The 22,455-nt window shown below is 38.1% G+C and overlaps 1 protein-coding gene across 3 annotated transcripts in view; it reads left to right on the plus strand.

Moving 5' to 3' along the window:
• SEMA3A (semaphorin 3A) overlaps nt 1–22,455 on the plus strand; it is a 176,068-nt gene that overhangs the window by 65,725 nt on the left and 87,888 nt on the right. For all 3 annotated transcript variants that reach the window (XM_072858416.1, XM_072858432.1, XM_072858423.1), the window contains one exon: nt 4,343–4,462. In XM_072858416.1, coding sequence (XP_072714517.1) covers nt 4,343–4,462 — 120 coding nt within the window. The remainder of the gene's footprint in view (nt 1–4,342; nt 4,463–22,455) is intronic.

Here is a 22,455-nt window from a genome sequence, read left to right on the forward strand (position 1 = left end):
TATATAAACTCAAGCTTTAGGGCATAAACCAGTATTTAGCTTTATATAGACAAGAAGTTTCCTAATATTAAGCTGTCCATTATAATAAACAGGATTATTAGGTGGAAGAATTTATAATTATTCACTATGGTGATTCCAGTGCTCCTCCTCTTTAAGATTTATTTTCATAACCCATCTAAGTAATACTTTCCTGCCTACAGACAACTTTGCAAACCTCGCATTCATTTTCATTCACATTATTAGGCTAAAAGTATTTTAAACTCCCACTCCACCCTGCTTTCAACAAATGAAAAAAAAACCCAACAAAACCAAAAAACTGATTTCCACCTGGAAAATAATTTTGAAAAGTGTAATTTTCTTCCTTTGACTGTTTTACTTGACAAGGAACAACATTCAAAGGGCATGGATATGTCCAGAATATGTTCCTTTTAAACAACATCCCTTTCCTGGGGAGAGTGACAATGGATACAGAGGTACCGGGGGGCTGAATTCACATGCAGACACAGTGTTTAAATTCCCTGACAATTTGCTCCTTACAGCTTCTGGCTCTGGGTTACTTCCTCATCCTCCGGTGGATATTTTCTCCCGTCTGCTGTATTTTACTGAGATACTATATATCTTTTGTTGTCTTTGTCTCCTTTCCAGTGCCTTAGACTCTGCTATCATGTAGTGAAATGCCTCGTCCTGCTGGCACAGACCTCCACACTAACACTATAGCACTGGCCCGGGGGTCTGGCAAGGGGAGACGTTGCTGCCAAGTGGGACAAGCCCAGCTGGAGACACCCAAGTCATTCCAGGCCTCCAGCCAAGGGGGTCGGGGAGTTGCTTTGGAGTCGAGTTGACGTAGTCACCAGTGTCGGGACCGGCAGAGCTGTCTGCCAGGTTTCGCAACTGGAGGTACCATTGTAGGAGCCTTGCACTGAGGGCAGAACTGAGGAAACGGTGACTGAAAACGGGAGTCAGTCACCCAAGTCTCATGGCATGGCAGACCCAAGTCACCTCACTGCACACACATCTTCCTGATCAGAATATCTCCCTCAGCATACATGTGTGCTGAGATTTGGAGTCTGAGCGAATCATTCAAAGCTGCTGAAGTTGTTACACTATAGATTTATGGGAAGCTTTTTTTCCCCATAGCCACGGTAACTGGGAAGTCCTAATATTCACCATCATGAAGCAGACTCTTGCTAAGTTCAGAATATCACTTGCGAAAGGGCAGGTGCAGCATTTCCACACATCACGCTGTACCTTAGCAGCTGTACGTGAGCACAGGTAGACAAAGGAGGGAATCTGATTACCCTGCAATTGAAATCAATGCCCTGTTGCTGTTGTTCCAGTGAGAATAGCACCGTCTCCCAGGCAGGGCAGAAACTTTACTTTGAACTTCCTGAGTTGACAAGGGCTTAAATCAGAACTGTAACTTTACTTTGATGTCATTTATTGTGGTTTAATACCCCTCTTTATTTATTTTTTTACAGTCATGTAAAATATATAAAGAAACCTAATCTGTTAGGGAGGTGTATGAGAATTTACTGAATAGACCTTAATGGTTCCTTTATGCAGCTATAAAACACAGGGAAGCTATAAGAGCAGTCTGAACTGGACTAAGAACTTTTAATGTTGTATAAATTTATTTGTCATAGTCAAAGGTTTATTGCTGTAGGTATTTACCTTCCCCATTGTTTAACTAGGTTGTGTATTTCTCAGACATCTATGGTAAAAAACATGTACAAGGAATTAGGGAGAGCTTAAAAGCGGGGATGAATAAGCCAAATCTGCTTTTGGAAATATATTATAAATCCAGATTAACTTTACTGATATAAATGCAGTTACACTACTGTCAATACTGAACACTTGAAGCTAAAATATGGCTATGATAGAGTTAATTCCTCCCCCCCCAGGCTAATCTGGAATAATTCAGTGAAGCTGGTGATAGAATTTTTCTTAATTTCCATCCATAGAAATCAAAGAGAACTCTGCCCCTAAACTAAGTAGGTTTTTTCGTCTCACCTTTAAAGTATTAGCTATCTAATAGCTTCTTGCTGTATATTATAGATAAGCAGCTGAACAGTATTTAGTGAATGCATATAGAGTCACAGGTAGCATGTTGCTGTAAATCAGAATAGCTCCTCTGAAATCAGCACAACCTGTTTTGATTCACACTGGCTGTGGATCTAGCCCATGTACCCACAGCATTTTGCAAAGGTACGTGTCCACTGGCCTCTAACATTTCATGTTATTCAGGCAGGCAATTTTTAAAAACTTTAACAGACCATAGTAGTAGACCACAAAGACATTTTTTAAATCATCATACATCAAACCAGACAAGGCAAAGCACAGTCCTACTGAAACAGTGGTGTGATTAAATTCGGCCAGATACAACTCTAAGTGAGAAAATTCTGAATTATTTAATAATGTACAAATCATTAGTCAGTTTTAAATTAGGTAGAGTCAAAGTCAGATGCCCCATCTGAAACACAGAATATCAGAGCTTAAGAAAGGATCTATTTAAATTTTGTTTATTTTTAATGTTACATGAATTTGTAGTATTTGCCCATTTTTATTCTTGCAGACATTGAATTTTTAACACACTTTCATGGGTTTGCCATATTTCTTTTATTAAAAGGAACAAAGGACAACAGCATTAAGAACAACATCGAAACATACACTGTAATTTTGATGATTTATGCCAGGTATTTGCTTAGTACTCTACCAACATGACAGTGGAAAGCAGTCTGTGGATACATATACATATAATAAATGTATGTTCATGTTTATACATGTGTGGGAGGAAGAATACGTATGCACCAGAAATTGTGTGTGTTTTTATTAAGAAAGGTCAGAATGGAAAGAATTAAGAAAGACCCCTGGTAACATTCATCTCCATTTCTTTCAATTTCCTGTTGGATTACCTTAACTATCTCTATGTTTTCTCTTCCATCTCAGTCGGAAAGATAAGTTATCAGCAGTAAGCCAAGGACGTAGTAAGATTCTATATGTTTTTCTCTGGGTGCTCTTTTTAATACATTGCCATTATCAGTTATGCAAATAAACACCAAAATTGGAATGTCGTTTCGCTACAGTCCTTTGTGTATATATGCACAGTATTTTATCTGTGTAAGTTCGTTGCTTTTCCCCGTGGTGGCCCAAGGCATGCCTCAAATTGCACATACATTTTCCTGGCAGAGCCATTATTTTGTGTTTGAGAGTACCTGGTTTAATTAGCAAGCAAGTTACAGAGACGGATGATGCCAGTCAATGAGATTTCTGTGGAGGCGGTAGCTCAGGTGGTGTTTCCATGGGCCCTGGTCCACTTGGAGAGGTACAGTTGAGTGCTGTACCAAAAAAGTAATCAAATATGCATAGAAAGGTTTCCTTCATTTTAAACACAAACTTTACTGGAAATAGCTATTTTATTTCAATGTTCTTATTTTTCTCCTATTTGAAATCCATTATTCGTAATTGAATAATTGGACTGATTTGCAGGCATTTACATATTTCTTTTCATTTTCATCAGTCATTAGACCTGATTGAAATAAAAATATTAAATAAACAGAAAAAGTTGACATCTTGACTATCAGGTTAGACATTTCCATTTTAATAACATTAGGCATTAATAATGGCATTTTTGTTAACAGATAACAGATAATGTTTGTACTAGGGACTGTTAGTGTTGCTATTAAGTCTTTAATTGCTGAAAACTAGAATTACTCATGATGGATAATTCACTTAGGTAAAAAATGTAAAGTCCAAGTCTTGCAAAGCTTATATTCTAGGGAGTGTCAATAACTGCATTAAAGTTTAGCGTATGTATTCATCTTTGTAAAACTGGGCCCTAAACACAGATAATGGGGGTGAGGCAGCATTCATATTATTGTTAGAAATTTTATATCAATGATTTGTTTTTCATCAACTCCTTCCATCTGGCCCATCTTTCTTCTAATTATTACTTAATTGAATACAAGCAAACAGTTGGTCCATTTTTCTTCATTATTTCATTCTGACACATTTCTATAAATGGGTTTTGTCTTACAAACATGGCAATAGCATAAATTACAAAGATGAAGCATGTCTGAAACAAAAATTAGGAAATATTCTTGTGTAATCTTTTCTTCAGGGGTGGATGCTTTATTAAATGGCAACCAAAGATATTTAAATGAGAATCTAAATCAGGCTATTTATTAAATGCTTAGCAATAAACAAACTTATAAACAGCATGAAATGATCACACTTTTAAAATCTGTTCATTCAGCCATACAACCCTAACACAGAAGAGCTCCCATTAGTCTTAATCACTGAATTAACTTTGTGGATACATTTTTTTTCCCCCTTTTCTTTGCAGAGAGAATGTGCTAATTTCATCAAGGTGCTTAAGGCTTACAACCAAACCCACTTGTACGCCTGCGGAACAGGGGCTTTTCATCCAGTCTGCACCTATATTGAAGTTGGAAGCCATCCTGAGGTAAATTATCTTAAAACAATATTTTTCTTTTTTCTTCTTTTTAATCTTTAGTGGTGTTTAGCCACAATGTCTTCCTGCCAAAATGCACTCTCACTAGTTTCTGTGGCTCGGTGAGTGGATCTGGTAGGACCTGCTCCTGGATCAGGTGCTGACGTGCTGATTGATAAATCACAGCAGAATCTGTACTTTTCTCCCCTACACAGCATCTTTTCCCCCAGGGGCTTAAATAAATATGAGTAAGCCCATTCTGCCTGGTTCATGAAGTTAAAAGAACTCTCTTTTTTTGGTCAGGACAGATACCAGCTAGAAGAGGGGTAGTTCAGCCTGTGTGTTTATTCTGGGGACAACTCTGTCCTTTAGTCTCCCATTAGTCGGTACAGTTTGACAGCATGGCAGCTTTCTCCCAACTGGGAATGAAAATAGTGTCACACATTCATAAATCCCCCTTCTCAGACTTGCCCTAACACACTGACAGTTTTTCATATGTGACCTAGCTTTTGTTTCTTTACTTTTTAGTGAAAAATAAATCATTTTTTCCTCTCCCCCCATTTTTTTTAATCTGTAGTTTACTGATTTTTGCTTAGCGCTGCAGAAAGCTTGCAGTAGCTCTTGTACTGTTTTGTCAGTGATCATCATAACTAAATAGATAAGCATGGTCTCCCCTGGTGAAAAACAGTATCACTCACAGAAAGCAATGGGACTATACTCGTTTTCCTGGCTGAAGATTTGACTAGAATGTCTCTGTGCTCCATTTCAATTGTTTTTTTCTCCAGAAAAGCCAATCTTTTATTTTCTTATTAAGATGAGTACGTAATGTAAATTAGTCCACTTTACTCCATTTTCAGTCTGGCTTACCTGCGTATTGCTCCATGGATTATTTCAGTTTAGCAACCAGGCTCTTGATGTATTTTCAGCAGTCACTTACTTAATTTATGGATATGTTTTACTGGTGAATCCGTAGTTGTGTTACTTGTAGCTTCTGTGATCTCCAAAGAACAGCTCTTTCAAGTTACCTTATGGTTTTGTAGTTCAGATTTGCAGATTTCCTTGAAAATAAAGACATCATTGTTAAACGAATGAGGACTCAGGTATTTAAAAATCAGAATTTCTTCTTGTAGAAAAATTAACAGACCTTTTGAGTGTTGACTTTATAGTCTGGGAACCATTTTTCCCTATAAAAATGTCTTTTGATATTTGAAACATGAGTCTTTAAAATGTTCTAAGCATAAGGTTTTGAAGGGATAAAGGAGCTGCAAAGTCAAAGGGGTTTCTTTCATATTCTTTAATGCTTTATTCCGGAATGCATTCTTGGCAATTAGTGATTGTCTCTTGACCACACGCGGTATGTCATTGCTTACTGCATTAAACAGATTCTCTGCTTCCTGAGATCCATTTGGGAATTGGTAGACATATTAATTAACTCTAGTTCCGTAAGATGTGTGTCAATCAATTCTTGGCTATCTGCCAAGTGAATCTATCTGCAGAGAGATAACTGGTATGAGGTCATTTACTTCTACATTTGGCTGTTTTATGACTGTACCATAAAACTAACACACACTTTATCAAGGATTTATAGAAAGGATGATCAGAGATGAGAGGCCAGATCCAACCTTGGTTTAACATTCTGGATTGCGAGACACTGGAGTCAATGATGTGTTTGGCCCTGGAGCTGAAAGAGGATGTTTGTTTTAGCTTCTTTTTAGCTAAGCTTTTTAGCTTTCTAGCTTTTTATCAACAAAATCTAATTTGCTGCATTTTTGGCCATTTATGCAGTAAGTTTGTTAGTCCCTGTGTGCCTGAATCATTCTCTTGACCCTCGGTTTCGTCTTTGCAAACCAGGGAAGTCAGGAGTATATTTATCTGAACTGCCTCGGACACTGTTAGCTTTTGATTTCCTTTTCATACTTAAGCTATGAGTGAAATCATCTTCACCTGCCCTTCCAGGGCACAAGTTTCTGTATCCTCTGGACAGTCATGCAGGAGGGGTCACTGCCTTCTCAAACCGGGTCTGACCATACAGAGAGAAAGTGGGGCAGGCAGGAGGCAGCAGTACCCACCTCTTCTCAGGCTTTGACAAATCTGACAGTCAACCTGGGTCCTGTCCCTTGCAAAGGTGAAAATAAGACAAATAAATGAATTTATTAGGTTTGCAATGAAAAATAATCTGGCCTGCCTCAGTCTCTCAGCTAGAGCCTGCTCCTTCCTTTCCTGTACCACCTAGCCAGGAATTTCAAATGCGCATCTCCTCCCGGAGCTGGGGAAGAGGAGGGTGCTTGATTGACAGTAGCTATTAGAGGCACCAAGAATGAGGGGGGGAAATACAATATTAACCCCTGCACCCCTGCACACTGCATCTGTGAGAGCCAGATGGTTTACGTTGTCATGTCAGACAGCAGCACTGGACGTGTCAAAGGGCCACTGCTTCTGTATCATGTATAGTTTATACCTCCCTAGCACACTAAAAAAGGTAAAAAGTATAACTGAAGGCAAGCAGTTGATTTTGAGTTAAAAAAATTGCCATCTGAAACATTTCCTGAAGATTCATTTTCTGCCACAACACTTGTGGAAAATTAACTGACTTCACCATCTGCTTATTTATTTTTCAAGCACTTAGAGAGGTAAATGTGAACTGATTACGGGGATAGTCAGGGAATGTACCTACTGTCTAATAAGATTGCTTGTTTATGTGAGCTCTGAATATAACCCACCTGCCTGAGTCCTGTGGAGGAAAGGAAATTAGTGTGTGCCAGACTGAAGAGGATGGAGAAGTGAAATTTAAAGAAACGAGTGGCAAGCGATAGGGGAGACACTGGAAGCAATTGGAGCAGGCTGCAGGAGGCTGGAATACGGTACAATTTTTATGATTGGGGAAAGGAAATAAATTACTTTGTGTGACAGCCATAAAGTAATGGGAATATGAATTGTTATATCTGTTGAATATCTCCTCGATATGAAGCAGCGTATTGCAGCCCCATTCCATACTTGAAGAAAACCATTTTTAGTGATGAAACTAGGCAGGTCTAATTGAGTTTGATGAAGTACAGTATCAGAAATAATAATAAAAAGGTAAAAGGATATGAACAGCATGCTGTGCATCTGATTAAAAATGATCTGTGCAAATGTATACAACCTAATATGTTGTGAATTACACTGCAGTCTAAGGAGTAAAGCAGACTAATCTTCACTTAAATCCATTCCAGATGTGTAAGTGAATAACCACAGTATTTAGAGAGAAGAATAAAGTTAATGTTTGAATAGGCTTTAAGCACGTAAGCCATGAGTAAGAAGGAAAGAACGTATTTAGAGAGAATGTAGCATGTGTATATGCAGAAAATACCTGAGGAGAGCCTGATTTAAAGCTCGAGATCATTCATTGGAGAGCCTATATTTGTACCTTCACTGAAAGGGGCAAACTGGCTCATATGCAGATGTCTATATTGTACGCGCCTGAGTTTAGGTGAGATGACCTAATACAGACAGGTACACCAACTTCAGGGATCCGGGGTTAGGCAACACATGGCATTCTCTCCACATAACGCAACATAGTACAAGAAACCAATTGCCAGACAAAACAAGAAAGTAATTAGTAAAGCTATGTTCTGCTCCCACTGACTTCTGAGGAAACAGGATTGAATGTGTAGGAATGTTGTACTTAACGGTTGCAAAATTGCACAAGTCAGATCTGTGCTTGAAAGGAACAAATCCAACTGCAGGGAGACACAGAGGTGCATTAAACCCTCTAGAAAATCACATCAGGATGCAGAATGCACCTGCCTGTGCATGCCTGAGCAGGGGGAAGGAGCCCTGCTCCCTTTCCCCAGGGCTCCCTTTGGGGTAGTTTGTGTGAACCAGCAGGGAACAGTCCTGTTTAGGAAAGAACAGGATTTTCCATTTACTTAACCCTTACATACAGGTGGAGGTATAGAGAATGCCCTGTAGAACCTTTCTTCTAATGCTCAGACAGACATTGCAAGAGCTGTACAAAATTGTTTGCCAGATCCTCAGCAGGAACACATTAGGGTTTCTTCAACAGAGGTAAATCAATAGACACTGTCTGAAAACCTAACCCGGCTTCTTTTATTGTCTCCTAATGCCAAATTTCTTGTCATTGTCCAACAGATTAAAACTAATTTTTAACTGGATGAACTTAAAAGATCTGGTATCACTTTACTTGCAGGTTATTTCTCATTCTTAATCAATAAAGAAGCTCTAAATTTAGGTCAGATTTATGATGTACATAAAACATTAAGTTATTGCATATGAAGTTATATAATGCTACCACCTGTAACATATTTGCTTTTTCCGGACTCTGTGTATTTTAAAAATCTTTGGTTCAACTCATAAAATTTTGCGGAATTATACTTTCCACTTTTTTTATCCCTTCTGTTCTTCACATTAGAAGAGGTCTAGAGTGCACTTCCTAAGTAATGGACATCCTGTTGTGATACGTTTATGCATTTGTCTTTTTTGTCGGTCTGTATATATTATATATATGTATATAGTGAGGGAAGAGCAGTTTTTTTCCTAAGAGAATGACTTTGAAGGAACACATTACTTGAAGGACCAGTGCTACTGCTGGTAGAAAACATTTTGTGTTTCATTATCTAATATAAAATTCAGGGTGAAACATTGACTTCAGTAGTAGCAGATGTGGCATAAATTGGCCTAACTTCATTGAAGACAGCAGAGCTGTGTCAGTTTACATCAGTTAAGATTCTGACCTGTGGTTTTTAAGTGAAACATTTGAGCAAATGATTTTTTAAGTTAAGAATCACCTCAGGCTAATTCACTTTCCATCTAATTAATTGTATCTTTATATGGCATTTATATGCTTACCAAATATACAGATAAAATATGAAGGAAAAGGATACTGTTAAAGGGTGATCCTCATTTATGATATAACAATTGTGTGATATAAAAATTATTTGGGACATACTAGTTCTAAGCATCACTATAATCACAGAGAAATGCCAATAAAGGAAGATCTAGTTTACAGACTTTAACAGCCTATTTTAGTTCAGAGATGCTTTAACCATTCAAACCACTAGATATCCTGTTACTATAGTGCATGAGAATAAAACTGAAGAGCCAGATCTCTAGCTTATGTACATTGTAAGTACCTTTTAAGGCACTTCTTTCAATCACCTGGGTAGTTTTGCCATGGGAAAAAAGAAAACATCTCTTAGATGTTTAAAGGCTGATATACTTCACCTTGTTTTATAAAAAACAGGATAATGATTTCTGCTATATTGGGAAGTCCCAGGTACTGGATCCTTTTGCTGTACTGGTGTTTCTTGTCTGTGGAGGATGGCAGGTAACAGGGTAGTCAGTGTTAGGCACACATCTGTCCAGGCGTCTCACAGCGGCAGTGGCCAAAATCACAAAACAAAGGGGCTTGATTCCTCTGGAGGTTGCTGGGTCTGCAAACCATCACTTCTGCTGCTCCACATGACATCGATTTCCAGTCCCTTAGGCTACCCTGTGTGAAAACTCTTTGCATAAAATAAGGCTTTTCACACACATACAATTTACCTCCACTTGTTAAAAAGAATAAATCTTGGCATAGCTATAACCTTCCTAGCATTTTGGAAGTATATAGTTTTATATACAGTTATATGTCGCTATACATAGCATATAATTCTTTTTCCAAGCCATAATTCACTATGTCATTGATTGGGAAGGGATATGCTATGGGGACTTTCCAATGGCCCAAAGACAATATTTACAAGAGGAGTACAGGGAAGGGACAGAGAACATGACAGTCCTTTCTCATCAGACAACCTAAGAGAGTCATTTGTTCTGGTAAGGTCTGACAAATATTTCTGTAAGGAAATCAGGATGTGTTGTTGGAAGGTCTACACATTTTTAAGCACCATAATGCAGAAGCATGTACTCCTTACAGGCCAAGTGCTATGTCCCAAACGGCACCTCTTGTTATGTGGTATTAAAGTTACAGAGGTAGAAGGTCACCGTAAAGAGGTAACTTGATTCCCATTTAAAAGACTTTTTGAAAAACTCCGTAAACCCCTTTGTAAACAAATATGAATCAGGTTCGTGGTTAAATGCTTTTATTTAGGAAGGCCTGTCGCTGAATACAATGCAGATCTCCTTTGACTTTAACTGTATTTTGAACACTTGTTTGCTAAAAGAGAATCTAAACGAGGAAAACTCAGATTTTTTAAAACTTCATCCTGTCGTCCCCAACCAAAATATAATACCAATAAAAATTTATTTCCAGAGTAGATCTTTTAAAGTAGGACTGTTAGGCTTTATGTGATAATTTAGTTGTCGGAATAGTTTAATATATGAGGTAAACTTCTCTCAACTGAATAGCACACATAGCAGCAATGGCTGACATCTTTCCTACCCCTCACTGTTAGGAAAGTCTACACAGCTGCTACGGATATTTCATCCTCAGCAAAGTGAGACACTGAAAATAAAAATTTTGAAAGATATTTTTTTCCCAATACCTTATTTTAACAATATGAGAATCGATTTCCTAATACAAATGATAATGCATACTAAACTTTTGATGTAAACTACACAGTTAAAAGTATAATACTTTAAATTTGCAGCTAGTGTTCATTATCCTGACATATTCAATTAAGAATGACGTGCCTTTATGACAGCTGAATATTTGACAACTAGCTGATCCATTTGATCTTCCATTTACCAATGTAAAGGTATATTTGTAAGAACAGGACTGTTCCAAATCATATGTGTGCAAAGGATCTGGCTCAATATCTTAAAATTCAGATGCATTACAAATATCATTTTTTGGGGGAAAGTATTTAACAAAGGGGTCATGCTTTAATCATTGACAGGAAATGTGAACATCGTAGGTTTTCAGCTGTCATTTAATGCATTCAGTCCTGCCCTTGCATATTTCATAATTACACCTAAGCAATTTGGAATCTATTTATGTCTAAAGTGACAGAAAGTCAGTAATTATGTCTGAGGTTCACTCTGAGATTTACAAGTTGAACATTTACATGCAGGAAATGAAATCAAGTTTTAAACTATCACAAGTCAAAACAGTGCGGTTGGCTATTTTATTTCTTCACCTTTATTCCTCAGTCTACAGACTTAAATGGTTTAGACAAAATGGAAGCAAGGTTCGTTAGTAAGTCATATAGAGGAAAGGTATAAGATATGATAAGCAGAACAAAGACATGGAATTTAAAACTGCAAGGGCCATTTTTGCGCAGCAGAACCAACTAATGAAACCCCTATTATTATTCAAGTCTGATAAGTTCAGCTATTCAGCAACTAACTTTTGTTTAGGACTTGATAAATATATCCAAATTGCTATGGCAGACCTCCCAGATTATTCTTAAGTAAAAAAAAAAGTCAACTCCAGAACCATATTACTTTAATATTACTTTATACATACGTTTTAAAGAAAATGTAAATGAAAGTCACTCTGCAGGTGATGTTCTAGCACTCTACAGTTTGTTTTTAATTGAAAACTTCCCTGAGATGAGAGAGAACTGGTAAGGATATGGTTTGTAGAGAGTGTTGTGTTTCCGTGGATCTGGTCTGATCGCTGGAGACATGCGATGACACAAAATGAAGCTTGATAGTAGCAAGATCCTGCATATTCTCCTCCACTGTTAAAAAAAACCAACTCACAGAAAGTAACTGTTAACGCAGAATTTTTTTTAGATTTTCTTAGTGCAAAAAGAGTCCAGTGTGAACGATAGTGTCAGATTTGAACCCCCTGCCTCCTAATGAGAGGAATCTATGTGCTAGCACGCTTCCACTGAGATAACTGAGAAGACCATTGTTCCCTCACCGTACACGGCTTTCGTGTTCTGTGGATGAGAAATGCTGGTTGATTTCAGTGGAGAACTGTATACAGTATGCCACAGCTGAATGACTTCCATGAATAAGAAACTAAAGCCAGTCGACATATTCATTAGGTTCAAAGAAATGAGTCTCGGAACTGTGGGAAAACTTTTGTTTATGCTGCTGGAGGGGAGGAGAAAAAAAAAAGGAGTGAGATAGAAAGAGACCTCCATGGCAGTAAATTCGCGGAGTGGAGCATGTACACGTGCACAGGCAGAACCATTGAGTGGATTTTCACTTATAACACATGCAATGTCTTGCTTTGTGAGTCCATGTCTTAAAACCATGGGTAACTTCGAATATGCTCAGATAATGAGTGATTCAAGTTAAAGACACTCTTAGGATCTGGATTTAATTTCTTTTATTAAAATGTGGGGTGTTTTTTCCTAGTACTAGTTGTCTTCAGTAGAGTTCTCTATGGCTTATACTGGTGTAACTAAGACTGAGGTTCACTCTTCATTTGTATAGCCACAGAAAAAACATTAATTGCTAGCACTGTTAGAGTGATGATTTGGAGTTTTGTGACTGCTTGAAGAAAATTAATTGTAGCTATGGCTACCAGAGGAGCTGAAAATACACCCACTGTTTGCATTTGGATGTTCATTATTTCTCCTATCAATTAAAGGATGTTATGATTAATTATTTATTTCTACAATGTAAATATTCCCACTGACACGTGATTACCTTACTCTACCATGAGATGATGTAGTTTTCCTAATTCATTGCAGACTTAGATTGTACTTTTAAGAGAGATGGCAATCGTATTAAGATGTTGATCCAATTTTCTGGGTGGGAATATTATGTTCGTTCATCAACAGAGCCCATAATGTTTCTAGTAGTACACAAGTTCAGCATTTGCCTCTTGTTAGAGAAACAATTGAAAACATTAACTCAACTTCACAGTTGTGCAACATATGCAAAATTTCATCCACACACCTCCCGAAACAAAAGACAAGTATGGCTGAATCCTTTGATCTCTCGACAAACATGGGGGAGAAAAAAAAAACAAACCCCACAAACCACCATCTGTTGGGAAACCAATGTAATAAAAACAGTGGAAAGCTAGCCTATAGTATAGACTGACTTAATTGAGGAAATGACTTATAAATAGAATTATTTCTTGATTTAGAGGTGCAGGAGGAAGCAAAACTGAAAGGAGTTACTGAGCACAGATTTGGATAGATGAGCATCAAAGCAACATTATTCATTGTGGGATCCACGTCACAAAGCTCCAGTTGACAGGGGCTGACCTCATGAAGAAGAATCACATTTTAAGTGTGATTTCTGCAGCTGAAGGAAGTGACTGTATTGTGGTTGTAGCTCAGTACAAACATCTTGTCAAATAGGCTTTAAACAACTACGGTCACGATTCAGCAGGTTTTAGCTGTGGGTGATACTCCACATACAGGCCACGGGGCTGTGAAATGCAGAACAGCAAACTAGGTAGAGTTATATTACATATTCAGACATGAGGACCTAACCAAGAGCCTGTTGATGTTAACCAACTTCACTGGACTTTGTCTAAAATTTTATGAGACCTGATGTGTTGTGAAGTGCCTTTCAGGCCTGATTTTTAAAGGCTGTAGGATATATTTAACTCTTAGAAGGTACATGCAAGTCTGAAACCACTGCCTATTTCCAGACTTTTAGACCAACCTAATATTTATCCTTTCTGCATGTTCATGTTTGTGGTGGGTTGATGCTGGCTGGATGCCAGGTGCCCACCAAGCCGCTCTATCACTCCCCTTCCTCAGCTGGACAGAGGAGAGAGAATGTAATGAAAGGCTCGTAGGTTGAGATAAGGACAGGGACAGATCACTCAGCAATTACCATCATGGGCAAAACAGACTCGACTTGGGGAAAATCAATTTAATTTATTACCAATCACATCAGAGTAGGATAATGAGAAATAAAAACCAAATCTTAAAACACCTTCCCCCCACCCCTCCCTTCTTCCCAGACTCAACTTCACTCCTGAACTCTCTACCTTCTCCCGCCAAGCAGCACAGGGAGATGGGGAATGGGGGTTGTGGTCAGTTCATTACATGTTGTCTCTGCTGCTCCTTCTTTCTCAGGAGGAGGACTCCTCACGCTCTTCCCCTACGCCAGCATGGGGTCCCTCCCACAGGAGACAGTCCTCCATGCACTTCTCCGATGTGAGTCCTTCCCACGGGCTGCAGTTCTTCATGAATTGCTCCAGTGTGGGTGCCTTCCACAGGGCGCAGTCCTTCAGGAACAGACTGCTCCAGCGTGGTTCCCCCAACAGGGTCACAAGTCCTGCCAGCAAACCTGCTCCAGCGTGGGCTCCTCTCTCCACGGGGCCACAGGTCCTGCCAGGAGCCTGCTCCAGCACGGGCTTCCCATGGGGTCATAGCCTCCATTGGGCACATCTACCTGCTCTGGCATGGGGTCCTCCATGGGCTGCAGGTGGATATCTGCTCCACTGTGGACCTCCATGGGCTGCAGGGGGACAGCCTGCCTCACCATGATCTTCACCGTGGGCTGCAGGGGAATCTCTGAGCAGATTGGAGGTGCAGGGAGCACCTGGAGGTGCTCCAATCTGGAGATGCAGGGAGCACCTCATCCCTTTCCTTCTTCACTGACCTTGGTTTCTGCAGAGCTGTTCCTCTCACATATTCTCAGTCCTCTCTCCAGCTGCAATTGCTGTTGTGGAGCAACTTTTTGCCCTTCTTAAATATGTTATCACAGAGGAGCTACCACCATCGCTGATTAGCTCAGCCTTGGCCAGTGGTGGGTCCATCTTGGAGCTGGCTGGCATTGGCTCTATCGGACATAGGGGAAGCTTCTGGCATCTGCTCACAGAAGCCACCCCTGTAGTCCCCCTGCTACCAAAATTGTGCCACACAAACCCAATACAATGTTTTGTGAGCTTAATGGTACATCAGCATGGTGACTGGCCTGCAGTTAGTCCCAGGAAGGGGCCCAGACAGGCTGTGTACAACCATGGTTCAGGCTGCTCAGCAATGATGGAGAGGCTCATGCCTCAGCTTCTCCCCAAAACCTCCTCTTGATGTTGCTTCTGGCCATAAGAGTCTCACTCATTCAGAATTCGCAGAAAAGGGGCATTTCCCCAAAGGAAAGATAAGAACACTCATGGGTTTAAAAGCAATCTTTCAAACAGATTTAGGAAAGAAAGAAGTCACTTTCCACAATGGGAGGCCTCCTTGATGTGCTTCCAAGCTCCTTATACATCTCTTTGTTTCATCAACAGCTGCATTTGGCATGACAAAACTGGCTTCTCCACAGTGATTAAATCTTATTTCTCCTTTGATAAAAAGCAGAGCAACTGCAGGTGAAGCTACTATTTCTGTGAGTAAACAGCAGTACATAGGTATTTCCAGTGGTTGCCTGGTGGAACAGGAAATAATTGTTCTTCTCTTGCTATCTCGACCATCCCCATTTTTATGTACAGACTCACATTTATGTGAAAATACTTTCATAATACTTTCCAGATGCCTCCTAGCTTTCGCAAGATTTGAAACTGAGTTTCTTCTCTGCCCTGTGTTATACAAAGAGTGTCTCAAATTTGTTACTAAGTACATTCAAATCATAAAATTCCACTATTCCATAGTTCAGTAAGAAAATAATGCTAAATATTGATGCTTTGCTTAGTAATTAGTACTTTGCTTTTTAAGGAGAGAATTAACTAAACCACGTAAGAAAGCGAGTAAGAATTAATCCCATAGATGCTATACACACAGAGAAGATGGCTGCAAGAGGAAGGATCTCTGCAAAACAAGAGCAGATACAGTTTAACCATTGTGTCACTTTCTAACTTTACTAAATACCTTTACAAAGGATAAAAATTGTTTTTATCAGTATACAAACTTTCAACTTTTTGCATCACATGTTTTGCTGGCATAAGATGACACAGATAGATTAACAATCAGGTATTTCAAGATCTTAAAAGTCTGATAGGAGAGAAAGTACGTCATCCTTCTTTAAACAATACTTTTACGTGAATACAAGACCCAGTACAGCAATGTATGCTTGATTGTTGCAACAGTACCTGTCAGCAGGAAGAAAATCCAGCTTTAGGAATGGGTCATGGCTTAGACAGAGATTGTATTTTGTTCCTTTCCTTGCAGGGAAAGAACACGGAACTGTGCATAAAATTATCTAAAAATAACAGACATGAAAGCAGTGCATAAGCATAAATAATTGTCTTCCTTACACGTTAGTCCATATCTTTCACTATGAAGAGTTAAGCAATTTACTGCTGAAAGACTGTGGGAGATTAAGAATAGTACTGAAACAGGCAGTGTTTTAAATATTTGTGCTTGTCCCATATGCCTACTGCTTGTGTGATACTGGAAATCAGACTAAGTGATCGCAGCAACTTTTTTTGTCCTAAAAATCTAAGAATAAAAACACTTGAAGTCAGTGGGGAAAAAAAATTATTTACTCTTCCATTCATTCTCAGTTCTAGCTTACGTGGTTTGTAACAACTTGCTTTCTGTTTGTGGCACTCAGTAAGTCTGTTTGGAAATGTGCTGGCTCCTCTTTAAGCTCCTGAGCATAAACCATACAGAATCTCTGTATCTTCCTTCAAATACCATTCCTGTGAGGGAAATGTGCTGTACCTTTCTGTTCCTTCCTTCACCTCTTCCTCATTTATGTAAGACAAATAATTTAGTGATTATGACCTGACTCAGATGAAATACATGCCTCTGACTCATTCATGTCTCTGCAGACTTGGAGTAAATTAGTTATTTCCTAAGTAAGTAACTCATTTCATTGGAAAAGGGTGAGTAACTTTCTACCATTACTTGGGAACTCAAGGAGCGACGAGCTAATACCTGCTTTTTTCTTTCTCTTCAGCTTCTGTATTATTTGCCATAGACAATGCACATATGGTTAGTTCTATTTATTCCCAGAAGGAAACTTTGTTTTTTAAAATGTGGGTTTTCTTTAGCTCAGTGAGTCAGAAAAGAATATGAGAAACACATTGGATGAAAAACCAGTCACCACTGGAAAACTTAGATAAAAAGAGGTATTGTGCAGAGTGAATACATGTATCATGATGAATTCATGCCTGTTAGAATTGGTGGTGACTTGCTATGTCATCTAATCTATTCTAATTTGTGTACATCTGCAGTCATCTACAAGTCTGGACTGTCTTCTCACCTGTAGTGATATAAATCACAACAAGTGATTCTTGCAGTGCAGCATTAATTTGCATTTTAATTATTTCTTCTACAAATATTGCATGGCTAATCATAATTATATACGTTGTCCAGCCCTAAGCAACTCTCTTCCTATTTAGTGTATGTATGAAACAGTTCCAGAAGAGCTGTCATATAACTTTTGCCTTGTATGATAGCATATATTTTAGTTAAGAAGTGCTACCTGATTTAGGAAAATCTATGGATGCCTTTGAGTTGCAACATGGTCACACTCAGGGAGATATGTTAATAAATGTTCACGAGTACATAATCAGATGAGAACACAATACTCTCCATTAATGAAATATGATCCATAATGAATCTTGCATGGGAGTGCTAATAACTACCTTTAGGTTAAAGTGCTCAGATGTCACAGTATAACAATATCTGTCTTAGATGTGTATCATTACAGCAAAGTAATTAAAGGTTACTTAGCTATTAAATGGTTACCTTGGAGGAATCCTTCAATAATGTGGCTTCAAACATGCCTTCACAATGAAATTAATTAAGCAAATTAAATATCAGCCTTGTAGTAATCTATTTTATGTGCAGAATATCTGGCATACAAATGTATGATTGGTGGCAGAAAGCTGAGGAGTTGAAGATATGCCCATTTGTTTTTAAACCTAAACCAATCTTGGTTGTTCTTATATGTAAAATAATGTTTATGCTATTGGGTTAAAAAGAACAGTGACAAAATTGCTGAAGAGAAACAGAATATCAGAATTACCATGTCCTGCATGAGTGGCACAGCTCAGGATGAAAGAAGTATTAAAATTCACTCGATCCTTTTCACACCTCTGCGCTACATGGAGTTAAAAGCCTGGTAATGAGTGACTAGAGTTTTGCTAACAGCTCAGTCTGACTCATCAGAAGGATGCTTTCAGGGATTACTAGCTTGCTGCCTTCTTCTGTATTAAATATAAACCACACCAGGAAAGTTGAGCAAGCGGGGCTTTGTCTGGATATAAACATTTCTCATCACCCGTTCAAGTGGGAATATGACATGGGCAACACCAGTGACAAAGAAGAGCACTACAGAAATGGAAGAAATTTATTTTTTCCTCATAATTCCCATGCTGGATTGAAAGCTCATTTCATAGATTTTGACTTAAAAAATCATATCCTAACATTATGCAAACTGGCAGTGACAAATACACAGTATATTCTGCTTTTTTCTTTGTTTAAAGAGAAACAATCCACTAGATGAATAGATCATTCATCTGAGACCTTTTCATATGTAAGCAAGAAAGTGTAAAGTTCAGACCTCTGCTGTCCTCCTGAAACACTGGCCTTGCTCCAGGCAATGACATTATTCACATACCTTAAATTTACCCTTATTTAAATGTTTTGCCTGATCATGTCTTTTGACAAAACAGAAAAAAATAAAAAAATAAAACCTGTCTCATGCTGCAGAAATCTTTGCTCACAACACAGATAGGAAAGTATTGGCAGAAAAAAAGGAAAGATGAAGAATTCTTGATAGAAATCTGCCTTTTTCATGCTATGATATGTGTTCTTATGCCAGTGAGATAATTAAGAGTGGTGGCACCATCTTATCGGTAATATGCAAAGTTCCCACACGTTTCAGCTGAGGATGACACCAATGTTATGGGTTCTCCTCCAGTCCTCAGGCTTCTGCCCAGGCCAAGTGGTTCGGCCTTAATTGGTTTTTCTCTCTGCAATTCAGATTTCTTGAAAGATGAAGCTTCAGTCATTGTCATGTGAAAATGATCCCATGTCCCTGAGCCAAAAAAAAATCCCTGGACAAGCTAAATAGCAGTGATGGGGCTATCTGTCCACTGAATAGTCTTTAGATGGCCTTCAAAGACCCTCTACACACATAAGGGCCAAGCTTTCACAAAGTTATAACATGTAAGTGTAAAAGAAAAAGAAAAAAAAAGAAAAAAGTCTTAATACCAGGATTCTCAAAGAATTGGTCAGCTTACTGTGCTGCAGCTTCTCAGCTAATACAGATTTTTACTTCTTGAGCACAGTAAAAGCATGTATACTGATTGATTCAGTCTAATTCCAGACCTGGAAACAGTTTTTGAAGGGAGATTAGAAAAAAACAGTCTAAGGGAGGAAGACTCTCTTCCAACGAGTCCTTTTTCCCTGAGGTATGATTTATTTTTTTTAATTATGAACCGGTAAACGTGTAATCAGAAAACAAATGGCATTGATTACTTTTTCAAAGCAGTAACTCTCTAATCATTTCATCCTATACTTCCAGGTTGTTTGAAGTATGGAACCAACATGAAACCTGAAAGCGTTTTGCCGTTTGTGTAAATCAACATTACTCTCTGTAGCTAACATTTATTTACAAGCTTGCAAAGGGTTTCATAAGGGATATGAGTGCACCTACAATACAAACCATGTGTCAAACAGCAGAAGACTGCAGAGCAAGAGTGCTGTTGTTTTTTCCCTTTACTTGATCTGAGTTTCATTTTCTGTTTGGCTAAGCATCAGTGATTATGAAGGTGGTATATCAACAATAGTCATGGTGGCATATTTGATTTAATTATAGCTGGTTGCGGTGCTTAACTTCATTTACTTTTTCTGAATAACAATTTATTTTATTCTGTTTTAATAAACCTTTATGTTTATGCATTTCACCATCTTTTGTTATAAGAAACAGGGATCTGGTTTCATTACTCAAGCGTGGGAGTAATGAAAGAGTAAGTCTTCATCAGCCTACTGTTGCTATTCCTAGGGTCTTTTCCTGGAATACTTACTGAAGAACAAATCCCTTGAAGTCAGTAAAGTTTAGTCTAGATGATGAATTTCAATTCCTAACTAAAAAGCTGTGAAACTCATACAGAGTTTAGGACATGGAAAGATTGGGCATCACTTAACATGGAACAAGGCCACAAAGATTCTTCCAACAGGCATAATATAGTAATAAATGATTCAGACACGAGTACAAGATTTATGTATTCTCTTAAAGAATGGTGGGGATAAATAGAACAGTAATGAGGAAAGTTGACTTTGTTTAACCTCAATCAAGAAAGGGAGACAAAAAAAAGGAAAGTTTGGACAAAGCAGTGGGAGTTTTGATGGTGGAAGAGCTCTCTGCATGGCTTAAGCCTTGTCCATAAGCAAACCTGTGAATGTCTCACTAAAGTAGTGCAAATCCCTGCACAGGCATTCTCATTTCAGTTAAAGCAGTATTTCAGGTCTGGTTTTAGCTTCCCGAAAGTAACTGAAAATAAGCTGCTCTTAAACTGAGCTCACTTTGTCGACATGGAGTGCATGTGTTTACTGGGATCTCATTACATTCAAACATAGTGATACAAGTCTGCAGATTAGTGCTTGCACTGAAAAGGCTGTTTAGCCTTTCAAAGGATTTTGCAGGAAAGCAAGCTGGAATACAAGCCCTTTCTGCTTGTCGTTTGTAGGTTTGTGAATTTGGCTTTTATTTCTTTGTGCAAATGTGTTTTCATGCAGACATTGAAAAGCCATGACCCACTGTAAAGGGGATTATCTTGAAGGGAGATAGTAAGAATACAGTGTAAAGGATGGTTAATACAGAAATACTAAATCTCTCTGTGCAAAGATTATAGCACAATAAATTTTTTAACTCAAGGTACTTTCCTGACATTATAAAAACAGTCACATATCAGAACCACAAAATAAAAGTCTTAAAGAGAGTGCTAAAAGAAAATAAAGGAAAATATCTGTAGAAGAATGATATAGAATCGCTTAAAAAATTTGATTTATTTTAGCTGACATTGTAGCAAGTAGTTTAGATAACACTTAATGACTTAGCTATTATTTTTACAATCAGTATATTTCATGGGGTATTAAAGATAATAAATAAGGAATTGCTTTAAAACAGATGATAGAAGACAGTAAGAAAAGCTGGAGATTTCAGTTACTTACAAAAAGCCCGACATCTTACTCATATGAAGCAATGACTTACTCTCATGAGCCACGTTAGCCATCCGAGTAAGAGGAATCAAGTCCTGGTCCAAAATGATTTCTTTGGTGGAAAAAAATAAAAAAAAAGAACAGGGTTTTTTTTCAGCTATACCTACAACTGCTTTCTTATTTGTTTGTCTGCGTAGTAAGCAGTATGGTCAGAAACAAATCCAGACTTAGCCCTTCTAAAACTTCCCAAACAGATAGAAGTAATATCCTTTGGGGTTAACTGGGATTTAAATTACTGCACAAGTTAAACTGGAGCAAAAATGGATTTCATCTTCTTTCATTGGTGGCTTTCTAGTTTTCAGTGGTCTTGAGTCAGGAAAATACTGCATTTGCAGTAGCTTTTATGGACTTAAGAGCACACGATTACATGTTGTGCCTTAACAGGGACCATATTTAAAAACAGGCTTAAGTGCTTTCCTTGGTTTTGGACTTAAGTTACCAAAAAACCAATTTTAATCTACTCCTGAAATTTAGCTACCTGAATTTGAATTTTCATATTTACATACCTAACTAGTGGAATGTAAATTAGACATCAAAGGCACCATATTCATGGGTGCTTATCTGGCTTAGTAACTTCGGTCTCATTTTCAGTGGGGTGCTTAAGAACCTAATGCCATTAAAAGTAGTTGTCTAAGTTTCTTTGAGGAAAATAAAGATGGAAGGATGTATAAAACCAAACTTTTAAAGAAGACATGTCTCCTCAATCTTTTCTGAGGCCTTGAATGGAAAAAAAATTGAAAAGAAATTGAATATTGTACCTCAGAATAAACATCGAAACTGCTAATAATAATATGAAGTTGTAATAATTTCTAATGGACTTCAGCCCTTTCAAGTGCTTTGTAAGAATTTCTAAGAAATGCTTATTTCAAATGAGCATACCTTATTGCAAAATTTGTAACGTTGGTCAATTCCAAATTGTGTGAACTATGGAACAAATTCATTACTGACAAGATTGGTGTCTATTAACTACATCATAATATAAGTGGGTTTTTATTCTCATTTTTCAAACTTGTGTTCTAGGAAAATGAT

Source organism: Ciconia boyciana, chromosome 1 (assembly GCF_034638445.1).
Source record: "Ciconia boyciana chromosome 1, ASM3463844v1, whole genome shotgun sequence".
Taxonomy (NCBI): domain Eukaryota; kingdom Metazoa; phylum Chordata; class Aves; order Ciconiiformes; family Ciconiidae; genus Ciconia; species Ciconia boyciana.